Below are 14977 nucleotides of genomic sequence, written 5' to 3'. Positions count from 1 at the left end.
GGACCTCCCCCTCCCCCACCGCCCCCCGGATGTGGGCCGCCACCTCCTCCGCCGCCCTTCGGGGCCCCAGGTTTTCCTCCTCCACCACTTGCATTGCCTGTTGTCAAGCTGCCTTATGGGCTGGAGCAAAAGAAGACCTACAAGCCTGAAACTGTGATGAAGAGGGTCAACTGGACCAAGGTATGCTTACCTGAGCATCAAGTTACTGTAATGTTGTCTTATTCACTGATATTATCAATTTGAGACTGTAAGGGAAATAGTATTCTCATGTTTTTATATGAAATATTCTGCAGTGTATTTACAATCACACATGCAGACATTTTGCACTGGCTTTAGCGGATTCTTGATTTTGAAGACCCACACAACAAAAGATGCGAAATTGAAGGTTCAAACCAAAAGGAGCTCAACTCAAATGCACTCTTAATCTAGTCAAACAGTCATTCAGCCATAGGCTACAATATCCCACACGCGACACCCAATTGAAAGGATTCAGCAGTAAACAATTTTCACTGCTCAAATGTCCTTGGATTTGCACATTCTAAGCGTAATTGAATGAAGACTTGTTTGTGTAATGTTCCATCACATTTGAATACAATTTCAATGGGACATTCTCTTGCATCTGGGCTCTATTTTACCATAGATAATGAATCCATTGCCCCAGGAGTTCTCAGCATTAATTTAATGGTTCTTCACTGATACTTGTGTGACCTTGCATTTTAGTCTAAAATTACTGACTGCAAGCAAAATAACAGGCTCATTGTTTTGACATCATGCTAATAGTGCAAGTTATATTTAATGGTTTGAGTGGAATCGCGCCACGTATTAACTAGAAGAGCACTCAGAGAGCGCGGCCCTCCGCCAAGGCCAATGCCCTGTCACGCAAATTTAAAGAAACTGATCCGGATTTGCACCAAAATTTACTGGATTCTTGCTCTACCTCTTTACCAAGTTTCAGCCATGTATTAAAAATAAATGTTTAGGGCCATTGCGGTTATCTTTCCAAGTTTTCTTTGTTTTCGAAAGAGTAAACAATCAGGTATATTTTTCCTTTTGTGGCGCATTACTTATTCAACAACAGACTGCCAAACGACAGAGTTAAAGCGAGAAAGAAGTATGGAAATAGAAGACAGTGTTGACTATTGCATTAAAAGTGACCCGTTGTGGCTTGAATCATCTGTCACCTCAAGAAATCTTTAAAATGCCAAATATGCAAATGCTTGACTCTGTGTGGGAGTTTCCTCTACAGTATGTAAAATTATTAATAGTGTCACACAGCAGTATGGAATATCATACCCACTGTGTAAACATTAGGGAAAACAACAGTTTGGTTTTGAATTTCTTAATACCAGGTGGGACTGTGTGCTTGTTTGTGCCTTAATATTTTAAAAATCATTAGCTATTTTCTTGTGCATTGTCTATGCCCTTTTGCATACATGATTAGTGTGTATGTAGTGCAGTACAAAATTCCCATTGTCTGGGAAGTATACAGAAACAGGTTAATGTGCAGGAACATTAACCTTGCCTCCACAGGAAATGTGGTTTGGTGATGCAAATGCAATTCATAACCACCTGAGTCTATGTCTGTGTCTCTTGTGTCGATTAAGTGGGACATGAGTCGTCTGTCTTCTCAATGCGCAGCAGATGGAAGTATGGGAGTGCCAGGAGCGACTAGGATTTGGTTGTGTAAAGAAGAAAGCGGAAAGAAAAGATATTTTTTTGATAACTACATCCTCTTTGTCCTCTCCTTCATACGTTATCAAACAAGAGCATTGTTCACATAGACAAAAACGTCTTCGACGTTATTAAGAAAAACAGACTTGACAAGATGGTTTGATGTGGTTAGCTGAAAGTCCAGGACATACTGCAACATGTGTACACAGATCTACACATGCATACTAATAAAACATGCATCGTAGCATGCATACAGTAGATTTTTACATCGTGTAACTAATTACATTTGCAATTACAGCACAAGTCCTCCAGTCAAGCAAGGGAGGTGGTGGAAGTGCATTATAGCCAGAAGCAGTAGTACAAGACACTCACATGGGACAAGCCTATCACAGGCGCACACTGGGAAATGTCAGCTTTGTTTAAGTGCTAAATTAATTTTAAATCAGTTATTGTTTCCTGCATGTACTTTCGCATTAGTCTATCAGTAATTCCCACAGAAAATTATTAGTGAAGATTAAGTAGGGTACTCTGCAAATGACAAAATAAACAACACACATATAATTTTGTTCTAGAGTCCATGTCAGCAAGAAACCCATTACAATTTATATAATTACATTTTAATATAATATTGCAGTACTAATTAAGAATATCTGTAAACATATGAGAATGGCAGAACAAAAGGGAACATGGAATGGATGCGATGGGATGAAGGAAATAACTTCTGTTGTACAGAGCACCATGAGACTGGTTCGTGTTTAAGCTTAACATTAGCGCATTATCTCCAGTTTTAACGAACGCCTTTACTCAAACAATGAGATGTCATCTTTATTCTGCAAAGGCCCGGCAGGAAAATCCAAGAGTCGCCTGCTGAGCTGAATGTTAAATACCGAAATATTAAGAAAATTAGAAAATAAATGCCTGCTCATCCGGTCTTGTTTTAAACAAGTGTTAGATGATTATACCAAGCATTTAACACTTTATTCAATTATCATATGATCACACACACAAAATAAAAATGCCCCGGTACTTTCCTGATGGCACTAAATTTAACTTATATGGTGCATCTGGCCCAGAGTTTAAACTGTTATGTCAATTACTTTAAGTTCATGTCGTCCTCATTGTGTGACAGTCATACTTTTGAAGGTACATTATAGTAATGCTCCTTCACGTTTTAATCTGGTACATAATAAATATTGAATTATTAGGCAGTTATATAGCAAATTCAATCACAATCACAATTCCCCAATCCTTCCAGCCCGATAAAGAATACATGATTTTCAGCTTTCACATTCACTGCAGGTTCGAATTGTTTAAACATGTTAAAATGGACTGATGTGGTTTTCTAATAAAGGGAAAGCTTTTATTTACCAGTCTTGCTAAAGTGATTTAATTATGAGTGAATAAACCAATAACAATGCTATTTTAAGCAGTCCTTGGTTTGCTGTTGAATCTTAAATGATTAATTAGCATTTGTTTGTTGTTATTATTATTAGTAGTACTTATTAGACGCAGTAGCAGTGGCTGTGTCGGTAAAACAGTAAAACATCCAAGGTATGAATCATTACATAATTGAATTTTGTCTATATTTTCTGGTTCACCTTTTCTCTAAATTAAGCTATCACAGAGATGACAGATGTGTTCCAGGACTTTAAGTGGGTTTTATGAGAGCAAATAAGAGTACAGAGGCACTTTGTTATCTATACTCAATACCAAAACGAGTTCATGTTGAAAGTTTCATAAGCCTCCATTAAAGCACCTAGAGACTCTGCAGCACCGTTACACTTATCACAGTTACTCTGTGGCCTTGAGAACGATTGCCCGATATCAGCTGGAACTCCGTCTGTGTTGCATAAGTGTTGTGCTTACACCTCTTTCTCTGTGTAATTACTGTGGTTTTAAGGAGGTTAATGGCAGCAGTGCAATAGGTCAAGTGCTAGTCTAGGCCTTCGATAAAAAGCCACAACAGCAGTACTTTACGAGCTCTCACCACAGCACTTAACGCAATGCACGGCAGAAGCACTGTAGTGTCACACGCATTATTAGTTAGTAATAGCTGGAACATGTTAGAGGGGTTTGTTTTTGTTTGAACCTCTCCGTACGCTTGTGATAGTTTCTCGTCTACTGAGCAGCACCTTGGGAATGAGGGAGGCGGGGTTAGGAAGCATCCCCGTGGCTGCTATCATCTCAGTTGGTAGGCGCTTGGTTGCATTTTAGAGGCTTTCCTGGTTCACCCAAGTTGAGCGGGGGAAGAGTGTAAAAGCAGGCCTGCTAAGATGTGCCTGGTTCACTCAGGGTCTATGCACACTTCATCATTTAGCATGGCCACATTCATGTGATTCGTTATCACACAAAAAATTGTACCACTAGCTTTCCTGTTGCGTTTTTTCGTGTTCGCCACTTCAAGGCTAAAAACGCTGCAGAAGGCATGTGTGTGTCCACGCACAGAAAAAACACTCACAAACCCCCATCTCCAGTGAGAAGAACTTTTGAGTGGCAGCTTGGTGGAATGACGGTTTCTGATTGTGGTGATAATGGAATCCTTGTGTCATTGCAGATAGTGCCTCAGGAAATGGCAGAGAATTGCTTCTGGATCAAAGTCAAAGAAGAGAAGTTTGAGAATCCTGACCTATTTGCTCAGCTCTCCCTCTGCTTCTCCTCACAGAGCAAAGGTAAGGAGGTGTCATCTCTCACCACCTTAATTAATCTAATCATACATGCTTCATTTAGCCTCTCCGGCAATAGATGCCAAGCTACTTTCATCTTGTGACAACAGATTTTTCTCACTGAAATGTTAATTATCTTAAAACCAAGCCCCTCTTCCACTGCGTTTTAACACTGTGCTCTCTATTCAAATCTCTATGCCAATTAGAGATAACAGTGCTCCTGTTGCAGTGTGTTTATGAGTCTTTGAGAAAGTTGGAAATACCATGTGGCTGCACATTGTATTTGTTCTTTCTTTGTACCCATTGAGTTGTTTCAGATCAGTGTTTTGTGTGTGTGTATGTGTGAGTGTGTGTGTGTGTGTGTGTGTGTGTGTGTGTGTGTGTGCACTTACTTGAACTTGTACATATATGTGTGAACTAAGAGCAGCTATGCTTGGTTTGCCTCTTGCCTTTTCCAGTCCAGTAGACCAATCTTCCATCAGGGAAGATGGGAGGCTTTGGTGAAGGAAGCTCTGGGAGTTTACTTGTAGCGGCCAGTTTGTTTCTCAGATACACAACCAGGCTACCTAACTTGCTGATGAATAACACCAGCAGTGCAGAGCAAGTTTGTTTTTATATGCAAGAGGGTGTGTGAAGGCACTTGATGTATTCCTCCCATGACAATTTGAGTGTTTTCCACTTCTTTGACAGTGTGTGTGTATTTATGTGTGTGCAGCACACCCCTCTAATTCTAGCAGCAGTGGGAGGGGAGAAGTCAGAGCCCTGTCAAGCGCAGAACAGTCAAATCGGAGCTCTGTCAGCGTGTGTGGACATAACTATACAGAATCCTCTAACTTTTCCCATATACCCACCGTCTGTTTGGACACCAGTCAGCCCGCCAGCAGCCTCTTTCTCTCTGTTTCTCACAGCCTCAAGGTCTACAAACTAGACTGCGCTCTTTTTTTGTACTGTGAAATAAATAGCAATTTTCCCTGGGCTGCCGCAAGGTGATTTACTGGCATAATACAGATGGAAGGAGAATGCGGTTTGCAAAGAACAGTTGTTGCAAGACTTAATGAAGTGGCAGGGGTAGGCTTGGTAGCTCTGCCACTCTTCTCTTGTCTTTCACCAGAGGGTATCTGCCAGACACTATTTTATTTTATTTTATTTTTTATAAGTCTAAAATATTCGAAGGTCAAGATACCCAATAATTATTTTTTTTTAAAAACATCACTTTTATTTGACTAATTAATGCTATTCAGTAGTACATTGTAAACATTATGTTCAAATCAGAACTATGTGTTGCAGAGCACATCTGTTCTAAAATACATTTTCAGATAGCTTCTTAGAATAAAATACAACTTAACATTTAGAGTTCCACAGACATATGGCTGTAATTCAGCTTTAAATGTCCTCTTAAATTCTTTATTAAATTCACTTCCTCACCCACTGGGGTTTAAAAAAAATCTCTATAGATAGTCCATATTCCCGCTGGCAGGGTAGGAATTCATGATCCAGCATTTCCCCCGGGAGTTACCTTTGCTGGATCCCTATCAATTACCCCTGCAGCGACTTCACTGAATCAGCTCTTTTCCCTCTATTGTTGAAACAGAACATGATTTGCTCATGAATGAAAAATGCTGTTTAATGTTTGATATCCACCCCCTACCCCTTCAGTGAAGTTGAAAGTCAATGAGAGGAGCTTTGATGTAGATGGTATTGCAGAAAAAGGTGCTAGATGGGATTTTCCTAAAATGAGATAGTAGTTCATTTGTTTTCCTCTTTTCGGTGTTTCATGATTCATGCAGTATAGTCAAATGCATTCCATCTGAGGATAACTGCGCTTGAACATTAAACATTTGGTTAAAAAGATCCCCGCCTTATTTCTGCTTTGAATCTGACCTGTGGTATATGGGTGTAGAATCAGCCTTCATCTCAAGCCCAGTTGTTTAACTGAAATTGGTGGAGTTTAAAGCGGTTTTGGGGGTTCAGGTGGTGAGGGCAGCGCTTGCAAGATTAATTCCTGAGGTCTTTTGCTCTCATTCTAACCTCTCATTGTAACTACAGACCATAAATCCTTTGTGCTGATTTGACAAACAAGTCACTGGTGAAAACCGACTTCATTTGTCTGGGATATTGCCACCGTTTTTTTTTTTTTTTTATTACACACATACACACTTGTTGGTTTTTCCTTTGCTTCTTTGTGGTACCTCCATCTTTGCCACACGACGTGGATATTTATAAGTAAAGCACACTTTGGGGGCCCAGTGTATCGTGAAAGATGAGGCAAGCAGGTGCAAATGCCTTCCCTGCAGAGCTGCCCTCAGAAAATGGTGCAAAAAAGGCTTCTGTTATCTCCACGTTCCTTGGGATTCTTGCTTGTTACTTGCATTGTTGAAGAACAACACTTTGGCAGTAAAAGAAAAAAAAAGAAAAAAAGAATCACTTTAACAGCCCCCAATTTTCAGATGCTTATTGCGCTCAGAGGCCTCTAAAACAACTGAGAATGCAAGACTGTCATCTCCCCTGCTGCTTTTATGAGTCTTACTGTTTAATGAGCTTTACCAAGAAAAGGAAATGATAATCAAGAGGGATTTCAAGCTTGGCTTCAATCTTGTAAAAGTGGCTCTTTATTTTATTTTTTCTTTCTTTGTCATTTATTATGAGATGGTTCTTTGGCCTGACTGAAAACTTACACAAAAGTCACTTCTTTGGTACTTGGAGGCCATAGACACGTAACCGATTAAGTCATACTGGCAGCAGTGAGTTGTTTTGCACTTTTTTCTCTTCTGTTTCTTCTTTTGTCACATGCGTCAACACACACACACACACACACACACACACACACAAAACTTAACAGAAAACACACATTTCAGCAGTGCGTCGTGAACATATGAAAAATACTCACCATTGCGTAAAACCAACCGTGTAAACTGAATGAGGTCAGTTTGAATCAGGAAATAACTCTGAATAATATCACAAGAACCTAGAAAGAAAGCAGCACATTAGTTAACTATTTCTTTGGTTTTATGCACATAATGTATGTATTTGTACATCTTAATGTGTAACACAATGTATACATGTGAATAAATATTTAATTTAGATAGCAGTGCTTTCCATTAATTTGCCTTTCTATTGTTCTGATCATGTTGTATGCAAATATTGTAGAAATAAATAGAATATAATTATAAATATATATGCTCATAATAAATTCTAACGTGGAATTAATTAGCTAGATATTAGCAAACAATCATTGTCACAGTGTTGAGAATATATCCAGAGTTAACCAGAAAACAAAGACAGAATTAACCTTGACTTCAATTGTTACACCACTTTAACATAAACATTGCAAAGTGTACAAAATGTATTGTAATTTCATTTATCTTTTCCTCAATTTGAAGTTGGCATGTTCATAAACTTATCAGTCAGAGCTGTTTACAGTTTAGAGTTTACAGTTTTCTTGACTGTTCTGATAGTTTTGCAAAAAAAATAAAAATCAAAAAATCTTTTAATGTAACAGTTTACTATTGCAAGAAAATAATACACTATAGGGCTCTTTTTAAAGTAAAGAGCAACCTGTTGAAAAATCTGATTTCTTAGCCGTACATGCTTCTATTGTATTTATTAATAAAATAGCATTTGTCCTGTTTGTAGTATCAGCCTTATTTAAATGAAATGCTGTGCTCTGTTTCGCTGTGGGAGGAATGAACCATATGTTTTTTACTGTGAATTGAAAATGTGTTGCACTCAAATGTATCCTTCAGTCACCGATGTCAAGGCAGGTATTTCACCTTTGGCATCATTGTGTGCTTTATGATCAGAAAATTGTTACCACCCACGCATAGAGCTGGAAAATCTGTTATCACAGACAGACATCTCTATTTTCTCCACTCACCACCCGGCGTTTTCACATCTTTATAACTTGTGTACGAGACATTAAATGAAGCCTGTAGAACAACCTGGCCATGCCGTAGAGTTATTTTATTCACTATTCAAATAGTTGTTTGTTTTTTTTCCCTTTTTGCTTTCTTTCCTTTGTCTTCTTTCTTTCCTTTTTCTTTTTCCCTCCTGTCTGTCTCTACTTGGATGTATTGGCTTTTCCCTTTTTCTTTACACTCTTCTCCATTGACTTCTCTCTCCCTCTCTCTTTTTTTTTTTTTTTTGCTCTCATCTCCCCTCAGTTCGCTTTATCAATCAGTGGGTTGTGCCTTTGTACGGCTCTTGGGATCAAATCAGATTCACTCTGGGATTGAATGTGTGTAGCCATGGCCTCCTGCATTTGAAAGGCAATTCATTCAGCTGGAACTTTGCAGTTCAATTTGAAACAAGATTGATGTTGGCAAACTTCACACCCCCTTTCTTCCAAAATGTTTCCTCCATTGCCCACATCAATTGCTGACGGACAAAGGGCATATGCCACTTTGTAATGGTGATGTCTGGGCTTCTCAGCAGAAACAACACATAGAAAGAAAGGCGGTTACTCAACAACAACTGAATGCCCTGCATATACTGTATATTTCAATATGCAATCAGTCAGAGTTCTGTAAATATTAGAAATGATAAAAGCCACCTCTGATGATTAATGACAATAAGGTGGATATATCCTCTCCAGTCAATGATTAAACACTTAAAAATGCATCTCTATGAAACCCCAGAGGTCTGACTCTGTTATTGTTAACTGCTTATTGGTTCACTGCGGTTTTGACATGGAAATGCTTAGCCATGTGTAGGCTGCTTATTTGGCTCATGATGTGTCTTCCAGCATATAAAAACTCCATATAGACATGTTAATAAGGTTGAAAAAAACTACTACTATAGCTTGAAATTCAGGAGCACTCAAGTTTTATCAAAACACTCATCACTTTAAAACAAATCCAAAAAAAGGTTTGGAAATACACTCACAGAAAAAGAAGACATCAAAGAATGGTGTAATTGTAAATACATACACCTTGACAGAGTTTTAAACACATATTTACACATTATTTTCAATGTGTCCAGTTCTTTTTAACGTATAATGTATTAAGAAAACAGGATCCCCATCATTTTTTAACTGTATATGTGTATTTTCTTTTTTTTTTTTTATATTTCACTTTACCTGAAAGTGTTTTTTTGTTACCCCCATCAAACTGTGTTATCACTGTAAAGGTCAGTTCTGGAACGGTAACTTGGTAAAAACCTGACTACAAGTGACAGCTGCAGCCATCCGCCCCCTCATCACAAAGGATTTGATCAAATCCTTCAGTAGTTCTCCTCACTCTCACACCCATTTTCCTTTACCTCTGTCTCTGCAGCTCTACCCCACACACACTCTCCCCACTGAGCCAATGTGGTGTGCACACCAGCAGATTCTCAATCCCTGCTACAAAGCCCCAGCAGCAGGGCGGTAATGACCCGGCCACAACGGCAGTAATGATGGAATCAGTGGGGGGTTTAGCTGGCTCTCTGACTCTCCCTAATAAGTCCCCTAATAACTCTGTTAACATCAGGGCTGACCTGGCCACCGGATCAAACACACTCACGCCTGGTCGGCCACCTCACATGGCACTCGGTAACCTCTCAGACAGAAAAACTGTTGCTGATCAGTGCACTTTGTGCTGCGGACCCTACAGTGCCTGTTCACTACATGTCTATGGACGCAAGTTTTGGCTCACAGAACTGCAGAAACAATGAGTGCTACTCAAAATATTTTAATCCCATTAAGCTGCATTCATTTAACAACAATATGTCTTGTTGATAAAAACCTTTGAAAAGCTTGTTGCTCTTGAAAAAAACATATCCCAAGACTATTATTGAAGCTCTGCCTTTTTAGATACTCACAATGTAATAAGGGCCTTAGTCTAATGAGTTTGAGCTCAACTCAAGACACTACAGCCCACTGTGGAATAGTCTGCCTTGTTTTGATAGTGTGTGTACAATGATAAGCTCTTGATATTTTCTATGTCAAACTGTTGGGACGTCAGGCTTGATGGTTTGCCGTGTTTCCCTGGAGAGCACGGCTGTGTACTACTGATTGTGTTAATTGAGAGTAGGGAGCATTCGCCCAGGCAGCTTCCTCCGTATATTTATCCTGAGCTTTTTCTTCTCTTGAAATCACTCCCTTTCTCTTTTCTTATCTCGTCTTACTCTGCTTGTTTCTGAAATCATCTCTTCGGACGTGGTGGTGTCCATCTGGAGTCAGGGCCAGCCTGGTAAAAAGACACCCACTCTCATTCTCAGGCTCATTGTTTACCAGCTTCACACGCAAAATCACAACTGGCATTTTACCACATACTCATTTTGTAAACTGTCATCGGGGTCTGAGTGGAGGGATGCTTTCCATTTGGCAGATTGTTTTGATGACCCTAGATCTTTCCTCACATCTCAGTCACTTAATCATGCATCCTGGATTAAATGCCCATTACTACTTAAAAGGAGGCAACGAGGATATTATCCCATTTTGGATAAGAAAGGACTGTAATTGTACCATGTTCCATGTTTTAGAAGGGAGGCCATTAATTGCTGGTACATGCAGGAGACATTTGTCTCAATAAAACACAAAACACCCTGATGTTCATTTCTCTCCATTTGGGCCAGTCAGCCCACTGTGAATATCTCAGGGTCAGCCCTTTTCTTTGCTCATCCCTGCACATTTTTAATATATTACATATGAATGGAAATTAGGCCCTTAAATATTAATGACAAGTAATTGGTTTATTGTAGGAGACTTTATAATATGTGTGTGCATCTGTGTGAGAGAGCGAGTGAGCAGGAGAGAGAGAAATTTCCTCTCATTCCTACTTCATATTGCCTTGCTGTGATGTCCCACTGATTTTAATCTTCTCTTCTCAGATGAGAGCCATTCTGGCTATCACAGTGCACTTTAACTTTAGCCCTCTGAATATTAGCTTTCTTTGATACCTGCCGCTTACAGCCTCCCCAGTCTACACCCTGCTAACTTTTATGTGCCTTCAGGTATACTGTAATGTTCATCAAAAACTGTCTCTTCAAAAATAAATATCCCTCGTGCATCTAAATATTTTATTTCTTTTTTTTTCCTTTGCGCTCCATTCCCCTGGATAATCCGAGCTAGTGCAAATGTTGGGAAATGTCAATCTTAGTTATCGTTGTATTATCGTTGTAGTAGTTCTGGCCCTCTAAAGTATATATGTTTCCTCAGTTTGTCTTTTCATACCAAAAACATGTTTAAATATTCCCCTTTAATTAATTGTGCTGTTAGTTGGTTTCTACTGCACACAGCATTTTTGTCCCTTTGATGGTCAATCTGTATAGAACTGTTACCTAGACAACCCAAACCGAGGTCCTCGCCTACTGAACATAGTACATCTGGAACAAAGGCGAAACGAGAAAACCTTCTGTAACGTACGTAAGAAAAGTTTTTGAACGTCATCCTGATTTTTTGGATAACAAACGTAACTCCTCTTGATGGTTAAATGTTAAACTTCCATTTATTTCTGGGGTCTTTCTTATTGTAGTTGCGCTTTCACATCAAGACTTTGAATCTCGGCCATTTCCCCTCACCATTACCATTACATGGCATTTACTGATATGACTGCATTTGTTATATCATACATAATATCAACCCCCTCAGGAAATGTTCATCTGTATTAGTGTAAAATCCCTGTAATATATTCAAAAGTGATATTTAGCTTCTGACAAACAGAGAGATATATTTAGATAGTGTGCGGTTTTGTGTGGCGCGTTTGTGCGCGTCTCTCTGCGCGTCTTGCAATCTATCTGGTGTGTGCGCGCCTGTCTAATTGAGTGATTGGATGCTTATTAACAATGGGACTTGCCTTTAAAAAGAGGACAATGTCAGCACTGTCACTGGAGCTTTTCACATGGAAAAGCCCCGGTGGAGCTTCATTAACTCACCCCCATGATCCCAGACAGCAGAATATGGAGTGCATATCTAATCCAGCTCAGAAGTATGAGTACAAGAGCAGCGAGTTTTATAGGGAATTCTTGATGTGTGATGGTTCGCTGTGTTTGAATGGCCTGCTGCACTGGATTGGCCGTTTTTGAGTGATAAAAGGAAGAAATTGTAAAGTTGCGAAAGTTTGTAGCGCAGTGATGCTTGTGTTGTTTTTTTTGTTTCTTTGTTTTTTAAACTATTAATACAATTTTATCAAAATGCAGTGGTTTGTTCATAAGGAGATTATTATATCTTCTGTGTTTCTCTGATTTATTCATACATTTCTTCAGTGACTTCAGCATTCTATTAACAACGTGTACAGCTTTGTTTTCACTCTTTTTGCCAGGTATTAATTTCAGGGGTTGATAGCTTTTGTTCTACTTAAGCAATGGTTGGTATTTTTTTTCTCCGATAGGCCTGTAGACATAGTTTGTTTTTCAAGCTGTTACAACTCAACCACCCGCTGTATTTCATAATCTCCTCTTAAATGAGATGGAACACAACCTCTGTCGGCCACGCACTTAACTCGCTGTTAATTCATCAGTCGCAAACACAAATGTTTCACCGATTTTACACTTGTTGTCGAACTCCGACCTCTCCCGAAAGTGGTTTGGATCCGGCTCCATGTCGACTCATGATTTCCATGCAGATCAGAAAGTGCACACGAGCTCCTGATCCTCCGCTAACACAATGCCTGACAGTACACAGTGGCCTGCTGAGTTTGTTACATGGCATTAAGTTTAATTTGTCTTTGAGCCTCTTCGGTGGAATTGGTTTGTGACTACAAGTGGGCCGGGGGGGTGACGCTCCCACAGCCAATCTGCTCGGAAAGGGACAGAAAGGAGACAGAGCGGCGTTGGGGGGCGCGAAGAGAGTGAGCGCGATGTCACATGCAGGACGAGTAAACAATCAGAGTCCTGCGTGTTCAAGATGGTGCCTCCTTGAATATAAACAATCATGACTTCTCATGCCACAGCGAGGTAAATTACTGCACAGACAGAAAAGGTTGAGATGAGGGAAGGAGAGAGTAAGGTAGACAGACCAGTCTGATTATAGATTGTGATCCACAGTCACCTGAAAAAAAGGGAAAAAAAAAAAAACTTAAAAAAAAAACTAAGTAAAAACAAAGCAGTAAAGAACCGTGACGCTTCAGGGGCATTGTTCAAACTTTGGACCACTGGAATTTAAAACTTTATGACTTTTATTTACCGATGTTGCAGTCAACTGTTGTATACTTCAGTCTGAGATGGCTCATTTTGAATTTGCTAATGTGTAATATTCATGTATGATGCGTCTGTCCTAAATATTTCATGACCCAAGTACCTTCACCTTTGCAGATGTCCAGAAGTACTTCTCCAGATAAACAATTTTTCTATCTTCAAACACGCAAATTGAGGCTGCCCTTGTTACCCATGATTGAGCCACAAATTTAATGTAATTTACATTAACATTTTTTAACAAAAACAACTGCCAAGGAAACTGAAGCAAAAAAAAATAAAAAATCAATGTGTAAAAAAATGAAGAATGCAGCCTGAGAATGTACATGAAAATTATGACTGATGCATTTTTTTCATAGCTGAAATCTGTCATTTGTTATTGCGGAGGCTGATAACTGATGTTTTACAGGAAAAATTAAACAAACAAACAAAAAAATTCTTGATGTCAACATTTAGAACACAAACTCCAACAGAAAACTATATCTACTTCTCTGTTTTTTATGTTGAACTTTTCAACATTTAATCCTCAGTGTTAATAGATTATTACTCATGATGTGTAACCAGTCAGGTAGAGGGTGAATACAAGCAAAGCAGTGTATTTGAAAAATTTAAAAATAATAATAATAAGTTTTTTGGCAATCTGTTAAAAAAAAAAATAAAATACAGACAATTGAAAGAAATGCAGAATTTTATGGCTGATATCTGTTGAGACTAGGTACTGTGACAGAAAAAAAACGATTTGAGAGTTTTTCCCTGACCTTCCTGAGTTAGCCTTTGCATTTACCTTTTCTTTTATTTATTTTCCCTTTCTTGTGCTTGCTGCCCCATCCTCCCACTCCATCCCTCTCTGTACTCTTCACCCTCTTTCCCTTCTGTCATCTCGCTTGAACTTAAAGTCAGTATCTTCCTTCTTTTTCTCTTATCGTTGTCTTGCTACAGTATCCACTGCATACATATTTTAAATCTGTCTGTATTTCGTTGTCTGGATGAATGTTTGTCTCTTTCTGATTTCCATCACAGTATCCGTTTTTGAGTCTGTTCTTTCTTTTCTTTTTTTTTCTTTTGAAAAAGTAAGTTTATTTTCCACTGTCCTGAATTCTGTCTTTCTTAAGTGACAAAAGGATGGCGAAAAATAGCTTTTCAAAGGTTCTGCTAATGAATCATCTCATCTAACAAGCATATATGGTTATTTTTGAACAGCTTTATTTTTATTTTTCCATATGTGATTTTTCCTTTCGTCTGTTTTCACGAGGCATCCTCTGAAGAAGATGAATAGTAAAACGGTCATTTACAACGTGATGTTTTAAATCAAGAAAACAAGGCGTACAGGCACTGTTATGGGCAGATGAAATTATAGATAAATCCCATGGCTCTGTATTTTTATTGCTGCGGTGTAGAAGCCTTGAGGGGAATGCTTTCTCTGAATTACAGCATTTACAGATTGTTTCCTTCTTTGTTCTCTGCTTTTGACCATCTTTCAATAAACGTGCAATACACTTGTTGGAACCATGCCGAAAAAATCTAAAGCCGTAATG

General features: G+C 38.9%; 1 protein-coding gene across 1 annotated transcript in view; it reads left to right on the top strand.

Annotated features, from left to right (window-relative positions):
- The window catches only part of diaph2 (diaphanous-related formin 2), a 382471-nt gene that overhangs the window by 143308 nt on the left and 224186 nt on the right, over window positions 1-14977 (top strand). The window contains exons 17-18 of the mRNA XM_008276280.1: window positions 71-180; window positions 4226-4340. Of these exons, the coding sequence (XP_008274502.1) occupies window positions 71-180; window positions 4226-4340 (225 nt within the window). The remainder of the gene's footprint in view (window positions 1-70; window positions 181-4225; window positions 4341-14977) is intronic.

The sequence above is a fragment of the Stegastes partitus genome, unplaced genomic scaffold (assembly GCF_000690725.1).
Source record: "Stegastes partitus isolate 25-593 unplaced genomic scaffold, Stegastes_partitus-1.0.2 Scaffold2, whole genome shotgun sequence".
Taxonomy (NCBI): domain Eukaryota; kingdom Metazoa; phylum Chordata; class Actinopteri; family Pomacentridae; genus Stegastes; species Stegastes partitus.
The sequence above is the reverse complement of the archived record's forward strand: the minus strand, read 5'-3'. Positions and strand labels throughout refer to the sequence as shown.